This window comes from Schistocerca gregaria, chromosome X, assembly GCF_023897955.1.
Source record: "Schistocerca gregaria isolate iqSchGreg1 chromosome X, iqSchGreg1.2, whole genome shotgun sequence".
Classification (NCBI taxonomy): domain Eukaryota; kingdom Metazoa; phylum Arthropoda; class Insecta; order Orthoptera; family Acrididae; genus Schistocerca; species Schistocerca gregaria.
The window spans coordinates 514,979,576-515,001,519 of NC_064931.1; the positions used below are offsets into that span (position 1 = coordinate 514,979,576).

Sequence of the window (21,944 nt, forward strand, 5' to 3'; positions counted from 1 at the left end):
TAACTAACCTAAGGACATCACACACACCCATGCCCGAGGCCGGATTCGAACCTGCGTTCGTAGCGGTGCGCGGTTCCAACCTGTAGCGCCTAGAACCGCTAGGCCACATTGCAGGCTAGAGGGATGGATTCAAAGACGTTTTAGGTAGCTGTCGCAAGCGGAAGTTGTGCTTTGTTGGTGCAGCACAACATTCACAATTTTGAGTGATATAAATTTACTCTGCAGTATTCATCTTCGGCATGCCAGTGTAGAAGTTGTCACAGAGTCAGCTAAGCGAAAAAACGCGGCGCAGTTCGCACGACCATTTACATACATAAGTCGACTTATGAATTTACCTTTGTGTGAGTCCAAGTGTACCAGACTTCTCCGATCCGCAGCTCTAGAATCTAACAATGTACTATTCGTACCGTTTCCACATCCTCTCACATTGATTGTATCAATACTCGTCTGCATTGTAATATACGGTGTACTTTCGAACATTTGCGAGTACCGCGACATACTTGTACCTTGTATTCATTTTAGAGTTTGGTTATGGTATCCTCGTTCAAAACCAATTTTCCTTAATTTCATTATATACCTACGAGAAAAAAGGTATATGATCAAGAATTTTACTGTCCTGTGAAATATTGCACCAAGTACAATGCAGCCCAGTTTGTGTGCTGTTCTTGGGCACGGCACTGAACAAGTTGCTTTTTATAAGCAGATGGAAATCATTCTGACTACTGTCAAGCGATTGGAACGTGCTGCCGATGTTTTAGACAGTTACTGAGAGTCATGTGCCAGAGTTAACCAAAGTACCTCAAGTACTATCCTCTCCAGGGGATACTGTCTATTCTGCAGGAAATACAGACTCTGTCACTACTCGTTCATTTCACTGTAGGTGGTGTGTCAGTGGCAGGTGTAGACCTCCTGTGTAGGGCAGACAGGGACGAAGGAAAAAGCAATACCCATCCCACTATGTAACAGGTTCAAGGTGCCATTTCACTGATAAATGAAACTGAGGTGGTGAGGCTCACATCACCTGTTGGGAAAAAGTGCTGTGCCCTGTGTCAAGGGAGACTAACACAAAAGGGCTGATCGTTGGCAGTTCGAACATATTGCGAATAATAATACCCATTAGGTAAATGGCAGCAAGGGATGGGAAGAAATACCAGGGTGCATTCAGTATGTGTGCCTCTGATATTGATTCTACCTGTTGGAAAGGCTATTCGGGCAGTCACTGATGGAACAGTGCAACCAGCTACAGATTGTGGCATACATTGCTATAAACAATGTTTCTCATCTGGGCATGGAGTTCATGCTTGGACCTTTCCAGTGACTCGCAGAGAAGGTTGTAAATACCAGCATTTTCCCAGTGTTTCAACATTCGAAGTGTTTTAACATTGTCCTCTGAATAAATAGAGGCACCTTAGTTCTGAGTCGAGTGGAAGGCTTGAACTAGAGACTTTGAGGGTTCTTTGACAAGCTAGGTTGTGAGTTTGTAGACTTGCATCATTGGGTTGAAAGCTGTAGGGTCCCCATAAACGGGTCCAGTCTGTACTGCACATCAGAGGCTGCTACCCAGAGAGCTGACTGTGTGTAGGATGCACACAAAACTACTCTACACCTCATCCAGGCAACAATAGCTGTAGCAAACTCAGACATATCAGTGTAAGATAAGAAAAGCACGCTACAGGTGAAAGTATTAAAATTTCCATAGCGACCAGAAAAAAATTGCTGGAATTTGAAGCGCTCCTAAAAAGCAGTGAAGATCACATAATACAAGCTAAGGAAAGGTGGATAAAACTGGAAGCTGACAGTAGTGAGATTTTTGGGAAAAATTTGAGCGTATATCGAATGTACAAAAGTTCCTCAGCAATACTCTAATCATCAGAGGAGACCTTCACCATACACAAATCAACTGGGGTAACTTGTTAGTGGTGGGTGTCTTACCTGTGAAATGTTACTAATTTCCTTCTCTGAAAAATACTTAGAATAGATCGTTTGAAACTTCACTCATAATAGAAATATATTTGATCGGATGACAAAAAGTAGACCTGACCTCTTTGAGGATGTCCACATCGAAAATGGTATCAATGACCTTTAGGCAGTTACAGCAATAATGTATTCCAAAATATGAAGGACAAATAAAAGAACTATTTGGTCAGAAAATTAGACAAAGAAAGAGTAGCGTCATATCTCAATGAGGAACTTGAAATTTTTAGCTCTGGACAGGACCATAAAGAGGAACTATGGCTCTAGTTTAAAAGAATATTTGGCCACATGCTGGATAGATATGCTCCCATTGTAGCAGCGTTGGATGTGAGGGACCCTTTATGGTGTACAGCGCTGTAGAGAAACATAAAAAAAACAGAGGCTGCTACATATTAGGTGTAAAACAAATAATAGGGCTATAGAGCAATGCATGAAGCCTTCAATGATTATCTTTGCAGAAATCTTTCAAATGATCTATCACAAAACACAAAGAAATTCTGATTGTATGTAAAGCCTGTAAGTGGCAGCAAAGTTAGTGTACAGACTCTCGCACATGAGACAGGAACCGAAATTGAGGACAGCAAAACAAAAGCAGAAATACTTAACTGTGTTTTCAAATGTTCCTTTCAAAAGAAAAACCCAGGAACATCGCCCTAATTTAATTATCTTTCCACTGAAAAGACAAATGAAATTGACATTTGTGTCAGCGACATTGAGAAACAGCTGAAATCGCTGAAACTGAACACAGCCCCAGAGCCCAATGAAATCCCTATTAGGTACTATATCCAATTTGCTGCTAAGTTAGCCCCTCTGGTAATTATGATCTATTGTATATCCCTCAAACAAAAAGCCATACCCAGTAGGTGAAAGGAAGCACATGTCACACCCCTGGACAAGAAGGGCAGCAAAAGTAATTCACAGAACTACTGTCCAATATTCATGACATTCATTTATTGTAGAATCTTAAAATGTATTCTGCTCTCAAACGAGATTAGGTGTCTCGAGCAGAATGACATCCTCCATGATAAACAGTATGGATTTCAAAAATATCGATCATGGGAAACCCAATACACTCTTTTCTCATTTGACATTTGACTCAGTAGTATATTCACACTTATTATCAAAAGTACTATGATATGGGGTATCAAGCGAAATTTGCCACTGCACTGAGGATTTGTTGGTAGGGAGGTCACAGTAAGTTGTCTGCGATGGAAAATTGTTGACAGATGTGGCAATAACTTCAGGTGCACCACAAGGAAATGTGCTGAGTCCCTTGTGATTCATGTTATATGTTAATGACCTTACAGACAACATTAAAAAAAGCCTTAGAATTTTTCCTGATGATGCAATCATGACAGAGAGCAACGTTGCATTTTTTGTGTAATACTTGTTTTATGTCTTGTGTTGTGATGAGCGAATTCATTTCTGTCTGTCAAATATTGTTCAAGTATCAGAACCTTGGAGCAAGTGGCTGAACAGTGTTGTCTGTATGTTTACGGACTGTAGGGAAGAGAGTAGCCGAAAATAGGGTCATCAGGAATTGTGAAGATTTCAGAAAGATAGTGATTATCTTCCTTGATAAGACTCATGTAGGGGGAGGGGAGCCTGTGGGAGAAGGGTGCGGGGGCTATGTTAAATGAGTTTGGTAGGGATGTGGGTGGATATGGCATCTAACATGGCCTGCTGAAGGAAGGAAATGATACCAGGTATATCATCAGGGTTTTTAAAGGTTGTGTCTGGAGTCTGATATGGATGCTTATGGATTCATGGTAGGCAGACTTGGATAAATTTGGGACAGGTACTAAAATAGGGCACATGAGGATGAGTTAGAAGGTAGCTGATGGCGAGCAGGCTGAGTATGTGATAATTTGACTGAAACCAGAACTTCTGCAACGATACATCTGAAGAGTTAGGCGATGCTAGTATGATATTTGGCGTTGTGTTATTGTCAGGTCAGGTGTGTTGTGGGAAGGGGGCTACGTCACCTTGGAGGGTGTAAGTAAACTGGTGGCACCACTGGAGGACTGCAAGGATCTACTATGGATGTTTAAATCAAAGGCAATAATTTAGGTGGAAAAAAGTACAGTTTATGTGGGTGAGGAAGTCATAGGGAATGGCAGGGAGTATGTACAGTTCATGTTACGAGCCAGAAAGAATGATTGCTTAAATGACCCTTTGCACACTACTCTAATCTTGTCTTTGCAATCTATGGAAGTGATATGTAGGGTGTTATAGAATAGTCCTTGTTTCCTCACTTCAAGCTGATTCTTGAAAATTTATGACTAGGCTTTTATGGGCTAATTGAGCATGTGGCTCAAACAAACCTGTGACCAGTCATGCTCAATTTCTTTGTATGTGCTCAATATGCCCTGTCAGTCCTTTTTGGTATGTGTCCTACACACTTGAGCAAATATTCTAGGCCATATTGCATAAGCGCTTTTTAATCAGACATCTTTGTGACTGATCTTACAAATGTCCTACCAATGAAGTGAAGTTAGCCACCTTCTTTACCTGTGACTGAGCTTGTCAGCCAAAGTAATTGGTGAAGTTCACAAATGTAATTGAGCAGTTTTTAACAAAGTGAAAAGAAACCCCCAAATAGTGGATAAGAAACTAGATATATCCTAGAAAACGTATATCAGATTCGAACACGCTAGTAGAGTAGTTATTGGCAGCGAACATAGGGATATTGAAATTCACCTTCGATGGAATGAAATTAATTTTTAGTTCATTTTGGACTGTGTTTCTTCCTCTATACAAAACTCAGACACAGATCTGGGTTCTGAGAGGTCACTGGTACTGTTGCTATAACTATTCCTACAACTAATTTTGTAAAAATCATCTTCCAGAACTAGTCATACAGTGATTGTATCAACAACAATACTATTGTAGCTGCATAGGATTTTATTTAAGGTCAAGTGTGGCTTTAAATCTGTTAGGGAACGAGTAAATATCCATTTCTCTGTAATGTTTACTTACTCTTTGTGACTGAATAAAAAGAAAATATCATTATTTCAGATTGAAAAATAAACAAACTGCATTTTCTCGGAGGCATTCTTGAAGAAATGGTTCACATGGCAATAAGTCCATGTAACATTTGTTGAAATAGGCACTTTGTTTGTTTTTCAGCCTTGAATATGGAATAGTTCTACCAACAAGTGACAAAACAATCCGCAAATAAAAATTAGGTATCATTTTCTACAATACATTCAAATCAGTATACCTCTAAAATATTGACATCCCTTCAGGCATGTGAGTCTCAGCGAGACCACACTCTGAGCTACAATCCTTCTGAATGTATTCCATTACTGACATTTACACTAGTATTTATCTACATAGTTGAAAATAGATCTAATTTTACGGCGATGACATCAAGTGCTCACTACACAAATGATTCACATCTGTGACTGAGTGAGGTACCACATTGGTTACCACTTTGGACTCGCATTCTGGATGACGATAGTTCAAATCTGTGTCTGGTCAACCAGATTTGGATCTTCTATGATCTATGATTTCCCTAAATGAGGCTAGAGAAATTGAAAAAAATCCGAACTTGTGGGCTATCTATATTGATCTCATTGTCGACAGGATGTTGAACTTCAATCTCACTTCAGTTTGCAGAATGGGAACAGCTCCACCTAGTGGTAACTGTTGAACCTCTCAGGCAGTATTGGGGGAAGGTGCAAGTTGCCAGTGAGTCATATAGCTTTTACTTTTTCTGACAGTCATGCTAGCTGGCATAATAATTAGACAGTGCTGCTTTCCCAGATGCCATCTGACTGGCAGGTACAGTGGTGGAGGGAAGCACATACAAATTTCTGAAACCACAGATTAAAATGATGGATTCAACTCCCCCAACCAATATGCATAAGAGCAATTCCTAATGAGCTCTCAGAGGATTTATATTAATGTTTTAGAAAGCGCTCATCCACTTTTGTAACATAATCAAATTTGTTCCATCATCATTACAATTACAACAATGCTCAGTTGAGAGTGGATGGACTGCTTTAGGGTTACATATAAATTACAATGAAAACACTGCAATGAAGTGGGTACTATAACTACATTTAAAGTGTAATATTAAAGAGACTCATGCTTTATTAGCAGTACACTGCAGTCCAGTTAGTCGCAATTCCATCCCCAGAAAAAATGATTTCACCATTCCATCTTAATGATTTATTGGTCTATTTTAATCCATTAATTTACATACTTTAGCAGTACATTGGATATAATACAAGTTAAGTTTGAGAAAGACAGAAAATAGAAAATTTTAAATCAAATTTAAACAGTTAAAATTCAAATATATACAACAAAATCACAAATTACAAATGATAAACAACACTATTCATTAAAAATAATTTAAATTTAAAAGTACATATGACAAATTTTATGTATTGTAACTCAAGAATACTTGTACTGGGTAAAAAAATGGTTTACAGAAAATATTTAAAGGAATTTTTATTTTGCTGTGGTGTTATATGGCAAGGTAGACACTGAATAATTTAATTGTTATGTGCAAGTTTTGAACTGGGTTATGTGTATATTACACGTTTACCTTATCATGTATCTATAGATATCTTCATTTTGTAGCAGGTTCCCACATCTGTTGAAAGATAATTCATTTGTAAAACAAGAAAACAGACTCGTAAATGTTAATATGAGGCAGATTAATTAGTTTCAGATGATAAAGTATGACTTACATTATCAAAGTATTTCATGTTCCACATTATATATGTGACAGCCTTTTTCTGCATCTTAATGTATTTTGTGCTTAGAGCTGAGTTTCTCAGAAGATTAATCCACAGCAAAGTAATGGCAGAAAGTATTCATAGAATTTTTAATCACTACAACTTCCATGGACTGTAGTGTACCACATATAAATCAAAGTGAGCATCTGAAATCTGAAAGCACTGTTTAAAAACTTGTCCATGACAGTCCAGTTTAAGCTGCTTTGTAGCCATATAAGTAGAATTTCGGTTTCAGTGGTTGACTTGAATTACTGATTTTCAATATTCAGTATTGTATTTTATTCTTGCAGAATTTGGACATAGTTGACTTTTATGAATATGTTTTAAAATTTCTAATGGAGCACTTCTTTCATATAATAAAATATGGCTCTAATTCTAAAACAAAGAAGGTGTAAATTGAAAATCAGTTTATGGGAAAATTATACCATATAAATTATGTTGCTTTTATTTTTAATTTATGTTTATGATATATCTTTTTCGTGGAGGATACTGCAGCCAAATATTTATCGAATGACTGCAAGCCATTTTCTACTTCGACTGTTATTTGTTTCATCTTTCTTTCATTGCACGACTAGTTTCAGCTCATGAAGCCAATGTATTGTGATAATCTTTAATTTAGGCAATCATTTAAATTGGTAGGGTCTTCACAATCTGTGCCTCCATTCCTATTGGTTTACAAAGTTTTGACATGTGGTCTGTGTTTCTCACCTTATGTGCATAAAGCAAATTTCAGAACTGTTGAAACATCAAGAAAAGTTGGATTTTGTAAACCAGTAAGAATTGACAAACACATTGTGAAGATGCTGTAAGTCTAGGTATTTGGCAAATTTAAAGATTATCACTAGAGAATGGCTTTATAAGCTAAAACTGGTTGTGGATAGGGAAAAGATTAAATAAATACCAGCCTAAGCAGAAAAAATTATCCTTTTATTTGTTCCCCAATCTCTCTGTCCTTTCCCATCCGTTGATCACTCCTCTGTCTCTCTCTCTCTCTCTCTCTCTCTCTCTCTCTCTCTCATACTGCATTAGACTTTTCAGATATACAGTGCACTGTTAAAGTATGAGAGGGATCAAACTGGACAAACCAATGACAATTTTTTTGAAAACTAGACGTAATAATAGTCATTTATATCTACATCCACAAACAACCTGATAGTGTATGGTGGGGGGTACATCTGATGCCACTGAATGATCATCTTTCTATATTTAATTTGCAATGGCGCGTGAGGAGAATGATTGTCGGTAAGCCACTGCATTAGCTCTGAATTCTCGAATTTTCTCGTTGTGGTAATTTCGCGAGACGTATTTGGCAGGAAGTGTTATGGTATCCAACTCTTCCCAGAAAGTACTCTCTCGAAGTTTTAATAGTATATCTCCCTATCATGTACAACGCCTCTCTTGTAGTGTCCGCATCTGTAGTTTTTTGAGCATCTCTGTAGTTCTCACGTGCCAACTAAATGATCCTGTGAGGAAAGAAGCTCCTCTTCGTTGGATCTGCTCTATCTCTTCTATGAATTCTATCTGGTAAGGGTCTCAGATTGATAGAGAATAGTCATGAATCGGTCGAACAGGCCACTTCTTTAGTGGAGGATTTTCGTTTTCTTAAGATTCTTTCTTTGAATCTGTGCTGCTTCTGATTTTCCTACTATTTGTTTTACGTGGTCAAACCATTCAAGGTCGCTCCAGATAGATACTCCTAGATATTTTACGGTCGTTACTGTTTCCAACAATTTGTCATCAACAGTGTAGTTGTACAGCAGTGGATTTCATTCCCTACGTATGTTATGTTATTTACATCAAAGTGTCCCATACTGATTTACTGGATATCTACATAAAGCTGTTATTAAAATGCTAGTGTTACCTATAAATACTTTTTCCTTTACTATGATCATTTACATTAATACTACAATAATGTAGGAACAATAGAGGACTTAGGGCAGAGCCATGTGACACCCCATACTTAATCAATCATTTACTGGACAGCTGGGTTGGTCTTATAATGAAATGTTCTTTCATCTCATCGTGCCTGAATATTACTATATCCTGACTGTCTACTCGATAACATTTCTTTTGTTTTGGGATACCTTCCATATTTTTTGGGCTAGTTTTTTGACAGTGAATTCGGTTTAGTAGTACACTAAACATTTTCAAGGTCACTATCAGGAAGTTACTGAGGCACTCTTAAATAAGAGGCTTGGGACTGGGGAAAAACTTTAGAAGTCTTCCCTTGTTAATGCAAAAGGCGAACAAACCAGGTCAGTATGCAATAGCTGGAATGTCAACAGAGAAAAACTGCTGATGTTACATACAGTACAGTCACACTGTAAGAGCTGGGTGTCGAAAATGCCAATACAGCAGAATGACATCATAAAGAGAGGTAAATGCCATCAATGTGTCAACCACACAGGGTTAAGTTACAAGGCATAAGTCAGAGGCAATAATGATTATTTTGATCACTGATACTGCAGAATATATTCACCACTGCATCAAAAAGGTGAAATTAAGACAGTTTTCAGCCACAGCCAATGGTTCCACAAAGCTGACCAGTCATGAAAAGCAGACCAAGTGAAGTCATTTTTGTCTCACAATATCAACACAATTGATGCAGATCCTGTACGACTATTACTCCTGTGTAGTGGTTTGGTCTGCTTTTGCTCAGTTCACAGCCGGCCAGCCCAGAAGGACGTGTCAATCAACCCTTAGTTCAAGTCAAGACATTCATCATCATGCCTTCTGGAAGGCTACCCAGTGCAACCAGTCAACAATTGTCAATGGGCAGGGGCATGCCATAGCCACTGCCCACCTTCTTTCCTGTAGACATACTCCGATGCTGCTGGAGGCCTTCCTCCTGTCCAATGCTGCAGTGTGACCCAGGCCAATGTCGCACACTCAATGCAGGGCCAGCAAGTGCTTACCGGGATGCTGTCTATGATGTCAACGAGAACTCTCTGGTAACCAACCGACACAAGGGGCTAACACCAGGTCAGCATAGGCAACACTGGACAAGCTGAAGCCAAAGTGCCATGATGCCATAGGCCACTGAGTACACACCTCCAATGCTGCAGCAGCTGGGACAGTGTGGCAAATGAGGTTGTCAAAATTGCTCTAAGCACTATGGGACTTAACACCTAAGGTCATCAGTTCCTGAGTGTGTCAGTGGATGGTGATGTGGCTAGCGCCCTTCTGCCCACCATTACAGCTGGCAGCTGTGAATGAAGACAACAGTTTATTTTGGAACAATAAATGTTTGTTTGTTAATGTTGTTTCATTAGCACCTTCAGGGGCTGAGTAAGTCATCTTCCACTGAGTTAAGTCTCACCAATGCTCAAGTGGTGACAATCTGGCCTGATTGTGATACTGAAGACTTAACACTGTCTCCTAATGTACCGCCCAGTCACCAGGCAATTACATCTGACATCAGAAGTGTTGCTGTCTGGCACTGTTACATCTCATATCATCAGTACTGTGAACACTGGAGTGTGTGATGGCATCCATGCTGCAACTGCACGACAGACAGTAAATGGAATCGAAGCAAACATGTTACAGGAGAAGCTAATGAAATAACTGTACTAGTGGCAGTGTACCAGAACCCACAGATAAGTGCCTGGCAATTACACTGCGAGTCTGGTATATCTGTAGGCAATATTGTCACAATACTGCTTCGTCATAAGTATTATCCGAACTACTTGTCACTTCAACAAGAAATTCATGGCACCAGTTTCCCTAACTACATGGTGTTTTGTGAATGGGCATGTCATCAAATACAACAGCCTACGTGTTCTTTGCTGAGGTGCTGTTTTATAGTGAGTCTAAATTCACAAACCATGGTAGCATTAATCAGCATAACATGCATTACTAGAGTGAAGACAATCCACACTGCTTATGGTAAGCTGACCACCAACGTCCTTGGATGGTTAATGTATAGTGTGGCATAATGGGAACAAACTCATTGGTCTGTATTTTATCGACGGCTCGTTGAATGGACGAAAATATCGAACGTTTCTGGAATAGGAACTACTGTCACTACTGCAGGACGTTGCCTAGGACGTTCGACAATGCATGTGATTTCAGCATAACGGTTTTTTAGCTCATTACACAATTCGATCACACGAGTTATTAGAATGTGTTTAGACTGGTAGATGGATCTGCAGGGGTGACCCTATTAATTGACCTGCTAGGTCACCGGATTTAATGTCGCTGGATTTCTTTCTGTGGGGATATTTAAAAGATAAGGTGTAGCAACAAGTACCAACAGGCTCTGAAGACACAGTCGATGGCATCAAAAACGCCTGTGCTGACATTCCCAGAAATATTTGAAGAGTCCTTTGAAAAGAGGATCACTAAGTGTCCTGAAGTTGATCGTACTACATTTGAACACTTACTCTGATTGAAAAAATAGAGTAGAGTTCCCCTTGAGCCATGACCACAGTGGCCCATTGAGTAGCCCCTGTTTAATATGTCACAGGCATACAATGTTGCTGACGGGGTTCCCAATTAGTTGTGAAATAATGACCTGTCGTGCAGTTGCAGCATGGAGATGGGGTCCTATGTGTCATTGAGCAGCATCTCGTAAATTGCGATTGTGTACCTATTTCTATTCTTCTGATTACAGCAACAAATGTGGCGAAATAAAGAAAATGCTTAAAACAAAAGTATATCAATTTTGCTGTAGAATCGTAATCTGCAATAAAAAATAGCAGTTCCATTGAAGATTTCGAAGTTGCCCTCACCATGCACTCATATGGTTGGGTAGACGGTTTAGTGTGGTGTCATTGGATATCCCCCTCTGAGACAAAAATATGGGAATTGTAACGTTTTGAGTCCATGTGTTGTGTTCTGATGAGAAATTATGGAGTAAAACTCATTGAACATGGGGAATTTTGTACTTTTACTGTGGCTGTTGAATTGCATGACACCTGGAAGTTTACTTCGGTCGCAACACTTTATCTAGAGTGGATTCCCTAGTTTCCGTGGAAAATAGCCATTTCCTCCAGTGCTGTATTTTTATCACAGTAATGAAATGGATTAGGCTTGCTCGGCTTATTATATATCAAAAGAGACGTTACTAACTTATTAAAGGAACGCCATTAATCCTACAAACGAGATTTATTGAAACGTGTTATTTATTTACTTTCCCCTGCTGAATAATTCCTCATACTTAGGCTACATTTCTTTAGTCATTTACTACCTCTACCAATATGAGGAAAATGAGCCGTGATAGCTACAAATAAATGTTTTAATCTGTATCATATACGTTTCTCTCTTATTTAAAATCGGAATTTTTGGATTCATTGTTGTTTTAATTTTTAGGCTTAGTAGTTTTTGGCATCTGTTGATACCTACGAGGAAGACTGAAGCCAAATTGTGGATGTCTAGGGCTACATACGTTTCACGGAAGTAAACAGAAGCAGTGATGTGAGGTAAAATGAACTATGCTCTGTGTATCAGAATGTGTTCAAACTTCGAGAGTTCGAAGAGAACCCTGAAGTTAAGTTATTATTATTTTGAGAATACAGCTATTTTAAATGACATGAAATATCGTTGAGGTGATATTTGTGATGTGAATATAAAAAGACCCATTCCACTTGATTATGATTTATCATACAAATGATCCATGGAACATGAAACTAACTAACCATCCTTATTTTCTTCTTGGCATAACATTACTGCATGACCTGCGTGATGACATATGCTCACCCATACGATCTCAACAGACTGATGGGTATCTTTAAGGAATTAAGAATCATGACCCTACTATTTATATTTATGTTTGAAAGTATAGGCTTCCTTAAGAGCCATAGAGAGTTTTCAGAGGTGAACAGTGCGGTATTTTTAAGGAATTAGAAATCATGACCCCTTCAGCTGTGTTTATATTTGAAAGTGTAGCCATAAAGAATTTTCACTTTTGAACAGTGAGATCCACAGTTATCAAACAAGGAATAAGGATGAATACAGACAATCAATACATTGCGACAGTGTACTATACAAACAGAAAATCCTGTATAGTAAATTGCCAGATTACATAAAGAAACACCAAACATTAATATATTAAAAAAAGAACTAAAAAATCTACTAAAAACAACAGCTTCTGAAACATTTACGAATATCTGGAATATTGCTCAAATCTGTAGGTACTGCCTCATAATCTCACTAAACAATTATGTATAATTGCCAAATTATTCCTTCGTAAAACTAAACTTCTTTAATTAATGAACTTATATGTCTAATCATGTACCTACATTATGTGCCATATATATTGATATGAAATTCTGCACGTAAAATCAACCAAGATGTTTCAGTAACTTTTCAGCAACATGTCTACTTTTGTCTATATGTATGTACAAAATTTTGTTATGCCTAATTAAACTGTTTATGTCACTAAAGTCATGAAGGTGTATTGATAAAAAAAGGATGCAGACTTGATGAAATATTTTCAGATATATATACGACTTTATTTTGTGAATGAATGTAAACATGTAAAATTTTATACTGTTTTGTACTTTGACAAGTTCAATATCATGAATGTCATAACATGGTGCTAAATATATACAAAAGTTAAAAGAGGGCGTGGTTGACGACATATTGAAAACTGCGCCACTGAAGTAATTGCAGCGTGTAGATACCGTTGCTCATGGCGCCACTGTAGATTGGCGCGTCACTAGTTACATGTGAGAACCCATCTTTTGTCGATCTAACATCGGCGTATTTACTACCAAAGATTACCATTGCTTAATGTGACTGTGACATTTAAATAGGCGTGTCTGTTGATACCTAGTTGTGAGTAACATGACGTTTATGAAGTGTATATATTTATGAGTATTGGTAGTTCTGAAATAAATGTAGTGTATTGTTGTAGCTGTAGTTAACGAGATTTTTGTTTGCTATTGTATATTCCTTTGCTATGTATGAATACAATATGAGCATTGCGTATTTAAGAAAAAAAAATTAGTATACCGAAAGTAAATCAGTACTAATGTGAAAGGAGCCTAATATACTGAATGATTTATAGTTCTATGTAAATAACGCCTTTTTATCCTTTCGTCAGAGACGAGTTGCCTGTGTAGCCGGATTACTTTTCTGTGCTAATGTATTTCTGAAAGTATTCCATAAGCTGGCATACCCCCAATGGAAAAGAGCACCGAAGAAGCGCAGTCAGTTAAAGGGATACCCCTTAAAGTTGTTGATTTAGCTCGTGAATGTAAAAAAGGTGTCGTAGCCTCGACTCTGCAGGAATTAATAAGTCGAGGTATGTCCAATTCTTTATGCATGGTTTGCATGTGTGAGAAAGCGTTCATATGTCGTAGTTATTAGAAATTATTTTGTGAACTATATTTCACTTCTGTTGTTGTTAGTCTCCAATTCAGAATATGGTGGCGTCATTCTCTAATTATATGTTAAAGTTGTAGGTAGCACAGACCGTTAAAAAAAAAAAAAAAAAAAAAAAAATAAAATAAAAAAAAAAAAATAAAGAAATTTGCGCAGTAGTGAGACGAGTAAATAGGGGAACTTTTTAAAAATATTGTTTGCGGTATATGGTAAGAGTAGATAGGAGACAAATATTTATAAATGCTAAATTTCCTCCTTTCGCTTGTGGTGTGCTACAAACTTGAATTAACAGTAATTTTGGATTTGTGTACCAATGCAATTTTCAGATGCATTTGTCTTTGAGTGGCTTCAGGAGAGGAGAAATGTTTTGTCAGGCTTTGTAATATATTTCTCTTAAACTACTTCCCTTTCTTTTCCCATCTAAGGGAATGTTCTGCAGTCCTAGTCATTCAGTTCAGATTCTTTATGGGACTGATGACCACAGATGTTAAGTCCCATAGTGCTCAGAGCCATTTGACTACACACATTACTTAACTTTCTAGTGACGTCAAGTTAATTACGACCAAAGTATTAAATTAATATTGATATTACATGTACAACTCAAGTAAATTGTAGCATATATCATTATTATAATCTTAAATATTTAAAATAAAAATTATCCATATCATAGTACTCTTTTATATTATATTTTTTAAGTTTGTGAGTTTAGTCTTTTTAATGTGTGTGAAATAAAGATAATAATCCAAATCCCTGTTTATGACATATAAGCAGTTTTCTAATTTCTCAGTTCTTTTGTATAGCAGATAATTTCTTTTGTGGTGTTCTAGTTATTTGACGTGCAATCTTTTATTAATGGGAAACATTAAAACCAGAAGTCTGTAACTTTTTAAAATACACTGATGGTATATAATTAGCTAAATTACACAAAATGAAGTTACTTTTGAAAAAAAATAACTCCAGTGGCAACACAACTTTCTCTGCTTAACTTACCATATGTCTAACTGGTAACAATACATCTTTGCCATAAATATACATATTGAGGTAATAGTTTTTTTTTTTTTAAAAAGCTTAGAATCTTTTTGATTTCATCATGCCCTACTTTAATGGAGGAAAAAAGAATTACACAACCACATGTGGAACTGGAAACTGTATGGTTTAGTTGGTTGCCCTCACACTTGTCATAAATATGACATATGAATATTGCAAAAAAGAAATTAAAGCCCCCCCCCCCCCCCTTTTTTTAACTGTGGAATCTTTGGAGGGGGGGGGGGGGGGAGAGTGATGCTAGACATTGCTTTAATATTCTTATACAATATTAACCCAGAATTAAGTTTCAGATCATCTGAGATCAGTGACTATTCATGCAATCATATGAAATGTTATCTAAAATGTTTCCAATATATTGACGTGATTCATACATTCGCACATAGTGTTAAGTTCAGGTTATTACCATCCTTGTAGATCTTCATATACAACAGTACAGGATTTGTCAGGGATGTGGAACACATCAAATTGCATGTCAGTTGGCAGAAGCAATCAAGATGATTCTGAATAGTATAGTGACAGTCAAATTATGACTACTGTTAATCTAGTCATATTCGTAATTATGGGAATTGCTTTACATATTAACAAACAGCAGCTACCTGGAAAAGTTCACTGCTCTTCACCATAAAATATGGGAGCTGTTTTTACCTAATATTTGCAACTAAAGTGCAAATAGTTATACACCTTACCTGTTGTGTATATTCGAGTAAAATTTAAGTGCCTCAGTGCAAAAACTGTCAACCACAATTATGTCTGTCCATATAACCTGACAAATTTAATAAAGTACTCTTTAATTAATTTAATAAAGTACTCTTTAATTGAAAGATGTGTAATTCTAGAATTTCATATGTTGAGTAATGTTGCCTTGTCAGTATGATCCGTCAGTCTTGGATGGAAGTTTATAGAAAGAATGTAGATGTGAAATTTACTGTACATACAACAGAAAAATAAAACCAAGGAAACGTACTTGCCAACCAAAGTCCGCTGAGACACAAATCTAGCAATAACAAGAGTCAGCACAATCTCTGACAGCCAACCTACACACTTCAAATCAGGAACTCCTCTGCATGGAACACTATACATGGTGCTGCCGACAACACACATACTGATCCCTGGTCCAAAATACAACTTTGGTCAGTCTCATACCTTCTCCACAAATTTAGACATTAACACACTCGTCAGGTAACAAACACATTGTCGAGAGAGAGAGAGAGAGAGAGAGAGAGAGAGAGAGAGAGAGAGAGAGAGAGAGAGAGAGAGAGGGGGGGGGGGGGGGGGGGAGGAGGAGGAGGAGGAGGAGGGAAGCCATTCAGATGCAGATTTTTGTAGTTTCCCTAAATCAGTTAAGGGTAATTTCAGGATGGTTCCTATGAAAAAAAGGATAAGTAACATTTCTTTCCCCAGTCTTGTCCAATCGTATCTGGCGTTTGGTCTTTAATGCCGTCACTATCAATTGGATCTTAAACCCTGATCTCTTGGTTTCATTGAGTAGCTGGTGTCATCTTGCACATCTGCAGCCTTCCTGCCCATTATCTCTATTACACGTATACTAAGTAAATGTGTTACTGTCATACTGCAGCAATCTGTAAGGAGTATTGTATTAAATGTTCTGGCATTGCCATATAGAGTGTGTGCTGAAATTACCTGAGGACTAAACATATTTCTGAAATAAGTGAAACTGGATGATAATGAGACAAAATAATCTTTATGGTGTGATTGCATGTGAAAATAGTGTCTGTACTTGACTCATTGAGGTGCAGTTGTTGACTTGGAACGTAACTAACTGCTGATGAAATGTGTCGCATGCATGCAAGAAAGAGAGAAAGGCATGAGATTTGTGTAGCCTTGTAGAAAATCTCAAGGTAATGGACATAATTGGAAAAATAAAACAAGAAACCAGAGTAAGGGAAGTGACAAGGAGAACAGTAAAGCTCAAAACTGGTGAACGAAACAGCTATATGTTCAAAAAGTTTTGTATTGAAGTCACTTGCTCTTTTTGTAATAAGATAGTGAATGAGGTAAGTCCAGATTTTTTTAGAAATAAACAAGTGGGGTATGAAGATTAGCATTTCCAAAACGTGGGAAAGAGAAATAAACGGGTTGAGTGCCAAATAGGAGGAACAAAGTTAGAACAGGTGGACGGTTTCAAGTACTTAGGATGCATATTCTCACAGGATGGCAACATAGTGAAAGAACTGGAAGGTGTAGCAAAGCTAATGCAGTGAACGTTCAGCTACGATCTACTCTCTTCTGCAGGAAGGAAGTCAGTACCAAGACTAAGTTATCTTTGCACCGTTCAATCTTTGTTGTATGGGAGCGAAAGCTGGGTGGATTCAGGTTACCTTATCAACAAGGTTGAGGTCGCGGATATGAAAGTAGCTAGGATGATTGCAGGTACTAGTAGATGGGAACAATGGCAGGAGGGTGTCCACAATGAGGAAATCAAAGAAAAACTGGGAATGAACTCTATAGATGTAGCAGTCAGGGTGAACAGGCTTAGATGGTGGGGTCATGTTATACGCATGGGAAAAACAAGGTTACCCAAGAGACTCGTGGGTTCAGCAGTAGAGGGTAGGAGGAGTCGGGGCAGACCAAGGAGAAGTTACCTGGATTCGGTTAAGAATGATTTTGAAGTAATAGGTTTAACATAAGAAGAGGCACGAATGTTAGCAGTGAATAGGCGATCATGGAGGAATTTTATAAGGGGGCTATGCATTTGCCTGAAGTGATTTAGAGAAATCACAAAAAATCTATATCAGAATGGCTGGATGTGGGTTTGAACCATCGTCCCTCAAATGTGAGTCCGATGTGCTAACCACTGCATCACCTCGCTTCTTGGAAATGATTTAAACAAGCTTTCCAGTTTTTGTACTGGAAGAAACAAATAGAAAATTCTCCTCAGCTCTTCATCTGTTGGAGACAGAGTAGGCAGACTTCAACTGGGGCTTTTATAATGCATCACCCATTACTAATGGTAGTACTGTCTTTCCATTTTACGAACTGAAATTTTGTTTGTGTATTTTAGACATAGGTTATGTTGACTTAACTGTTGCTTGAAGGTAGTTACAAGTAACAAATTATAGAGGGCCAGAACCTTGGCCTCTACAGTCTCATTAGGATAGCATCAAGCAGAATAGGATGGTGATGATGTACTGAATGCTCAAAGCCACTGATGAGACATTGTTATCAGAATACACATTCATTGATCAGAGGTATGCTGTTGCCTTCCTTCACAGCAGAGCAGTGTGACGATGGGCACCGGCCACACTGGTATGCACCGACACCAGAGTGTCTTTCAGTCGCGGCTGCTGGGAGTAAGCGCACACATACTCAGCATCTCGGGGCTAGCCAGAGCCATCTCAGTGGCCAGTATTGTAGCCACCAAATTACCAGGGCACCTTCATTGAATTTGTAGACTACATCCAGGAAAAGCAGCTAACAGCTCTGCATGAGGTGGCAGTAGTCGCTGAGAGTTGCATCAGGGCCTTTATGCGAGAGACTGGTTCGCAACGCTGGTGTCTGCTGATAGCTATGATTGGGGGGGGGGGGGGGGTTGCAATTACTGCACTGCTCCATAACAATGGTGGTTGATCAGCTTGCCAAGGAATATCAGTGAGACCTGCTGTTGCAAGGCACAAAAGTCTGCCCATCAGCGAAGGCAAGGATGGGGCAGCAGCAGCTCTCGGCAGTAGAGTACATTACATTTAGTTAGTGGTGGCATTGTAACTCATAGTCATCTCAATAGACTGCCAATACAGCATTATAGGTTAGCTGCAACACTGAGCTACAATTTGAGAGCGAAGCTGTGATAGTCAGGATATATGTATTTGTTAGGCAACATCGATGATGCTAGTCTTTTGTGGGCATGACTGAACATGCCCTAGTTTTCTGAGCTCATAAACACTTTTGGTTGCTTTGGGATGTCACAATTTTGCCTTTCAGGCACTTTTTCATGCTATATCAGTAACTCAATAGAACTCTTGCGTTCGGTCAGGGCTTTCTTGGGACATTTCTGCAGTCTTGATTATTATGATATCGATCTTATGTCATGATAACACATTGCTACGTTGCTCACTTGAATATTTGCCATGAATATTATTCTGGGGTGCAACAATATAGTGGCAGTAAGGAAAATTTGTTTTGTTGAATTATCATAAAACAATTATCGGTAGAGTGCAGTTGTGGTTTTCTGTTTCTATAAAATAAGAAAAAGAATGGAAATGCTGTAGTTACCATTACCACAAGACAGGGAATAAGTTGGATTCTGAAAATAATTATAGCACTCTTGTCTCATGAGCTGATAAACATTTCTGTCTTATGCTGTAGTTGCTGTTTATAAACTATTCATACAAAATCGAAATGATGACACATCCAGCAGTAATGAAAAATTTTTCTCTGCTACTGAATATGTAAAAATAGAAACACAGTGTTGCTACAACATTTTCGGATAATGGCACTGTCTGGTTCATGCAGTGGCAATCCATTGCTTTTTCAGGAGGTAACAAAATATACACGTCATGTATTAGAATGATCTGTATATTTTTGAAAGTGCCTGTGTCTCTTTTAATGCTACTTCTAAGTTTGACAACAACAATGGTGATTATTATAGTTAACTGGAATGTAAATTTAAAGCAGCAGCTTTTTATAAGACTATGTTGAATTGGTGCTTTTGTATTTTAATAACCAGACTACTTTCCTTTGTCTTTCATTGAAATAAAACTTCGGGAAGTGTGATTGATAATCAAGTTTGTATATACACTGAAGCACCAAAGAAACTGGTATAGCGATGCATATTCAAATACAGAGATATGTAAACAGGTAGAATACGGTGCTGTGGTCATCAGCGCCTGTGTAGAACAACAAGTGTCTGATGTAGTTGTTAGTTCAGTTACTGCTGTTACAATGGCAGGTTATCAAGATTTAAGTGAGTTTGAATGTTGTGTTTTAGTTGGCGCACAAGCAGTGGGACACAGAATCTTTGAGGTAGCAGTGAAGCAGGAATTTTCCCATACTACCAGTTCACGAATGTACCGCGAATATCAGGAACCCCGTAAAACATCAAATCTCTGACATCGCTTCGGCTGGAAAAAGATCCTGCAAGAACGGGACCAACAGCGATATGATAGAAGTTCAACCCTTCTACAAATTGCTGCAGATTTCACTGCTGGACCATCAACAAGTGTCAGTGTGCAAATCATTCAACAAAACATCATCTATATGGCTTTTGGAGCTGAAGGCCAACTTGTATACCCTTGATGATGCATGACACAAAGCTTTATGCCTCACCATGGTCCACGAAGAACATATTGCCTGTTCAGACGAGTCTCATTTCAAATTGTATCGAGTGGATGGACATGTATGTGTATGGAGAGAACCTCATGTATCCATGGACCCTTCATGTCAGCGGGGGGCTGTTCATGCTGGTGGAGGCTGTGTTATGGTGTGGGGTGTGTGTATTTGGAGTGATATGGGGCCCCTGATGTGTCTAGGTACAACTGACAGGTGACACATATGTAAGCATTCTGTCTGATCACCTGCATCCATTGAAGTCCATTATGCATTCCGATGGATTTGGGCAATTCCAGCAGGACAATACGACACCCCACATGTCCAGAATTACTCCAGGAACACACTTCTGAATTTAAACACTTCCACTGGTCACCAAACTTGTCAGCCATGAACAGTATTAAGCGTATGTGTGATGATGACTCTTACTTTAGAAATAAATACAATTTTATGAACGATATACGTGCAGGATTTTTGGAATCAAAAGAATAATATGAAGGAAGAAATCAGTTTTTTCTCAACTGTTGTAAAAGAAGACAGAATAATGACTGAAACACGTTGATCTGCAAAAAGATTATGACCACCTGTAACGTAATTGTTCAGTTCGTGTAGCTCATTATTGTATTAGCTTTGCAAGTACATTGTGTCCACTTGGTACTAGTTCCAATCAACAGAATGATTTTTTGTAGAGCCAGAGCTTTCATGCCAATTCAGTCAGAGCTTCAGATAGCTCCAATTGAATAATCAGTGAAAATATTTCAAAAAGCCCTTCGTGGTCTCAGGGTTGCGTTGCTTTCTCAAATTCCACATGTGAGATGAGGCATCTGTGTTAGTTTTGATACTTTTCAATACGCTAAGAATATTGCTAATCTTTTTTTATTTTGACAAATAGTCTTTATGGCCTCATAAACTACCATTTGCTGTGTTACTGTAACTCTGGTAATTACCGAGATGCAGATATCAAAATTATTTTTTCGATTGAAACTATGTAGTTTTTTGGTTCTGAAATAGTATTTCTAGATGATGTCTACTGCTCTTTATGCATACTTCATAACACAAAAATTTAGTGATTGTAGAGCCGTGTCGTGTAAAATATCTATCACTGGATGAATGAAGCTCATGTTTCATCTGCAGTTGCAGTGGCCTTCCTCAGTCACCAGTAGACATGCAGGTTTTATTTGTCCAATCCCCCTTTTTATGATCCAACTTTACACCCATAATGTTTTACTTCAAGTGACTGGCTGTGGAAACGTATGCACTTACTTTCTCTGTAAGTTAGTGCTAACTCGACTAATCCTTCATTAAAGAAGAAGAAGAAGAAGAAGACTTCAAAACAGTTACAGATTCATACTACTTTGACACTAAATGTCAAAACAAAAATTAAATGAACTTCGGTGCGCCCTTATACTCCACACCAGTGCAGACTTAGATACCATTTTACTTTATTCAAATCTTCGTATGGGCAATATGGAACTTGTTTGGTCATCCCGGTGCTGGATGTCTACTAGTTTGTTGTTTCTGAGGCAGAGTGTAAAATAATTCAGTGCATACACAGTTTTTGATAGC

General features: G+C 38.2%; 1 protein-coding gene across 7 annotated transcripts in view; it reads left to right on the top strand.

The window, feature by feature from the left end:
* The first annotated feature begins 13,382 nt into the window (after positions 1-13,382).
* LOC126299526 (DNA fragmentation factor subunit alpha-like) overlaps positions 13,383-21,944 on the top strand; it is an 84,971-nt gene continuing 76,409 nt past the window's right edge. Inside the window, exons 1-2 of one of the 7 annotated variants that reach the window (XM_049991506.1) lie at positions 13,383-13,499; positions 13,768-13,968. In XM_049991506.1, the coding sequence (XP_049847463.1) occupies positions 13,848-13,968 (121 nt within the window). In that variant the 5' untranslated portion in view covers positions 13,383-13,499; positions 13,768-13,847. Of the gene's footprint in view, positions 13,562-13,767; positions 13,969-21,944 lie in introns of all 7 variants that reach the window. The other 6 variants (XM_049991503.1, XM_049991509.1, XM_049991508.1 and 3 more) reach the window with 6 other exon arrangements.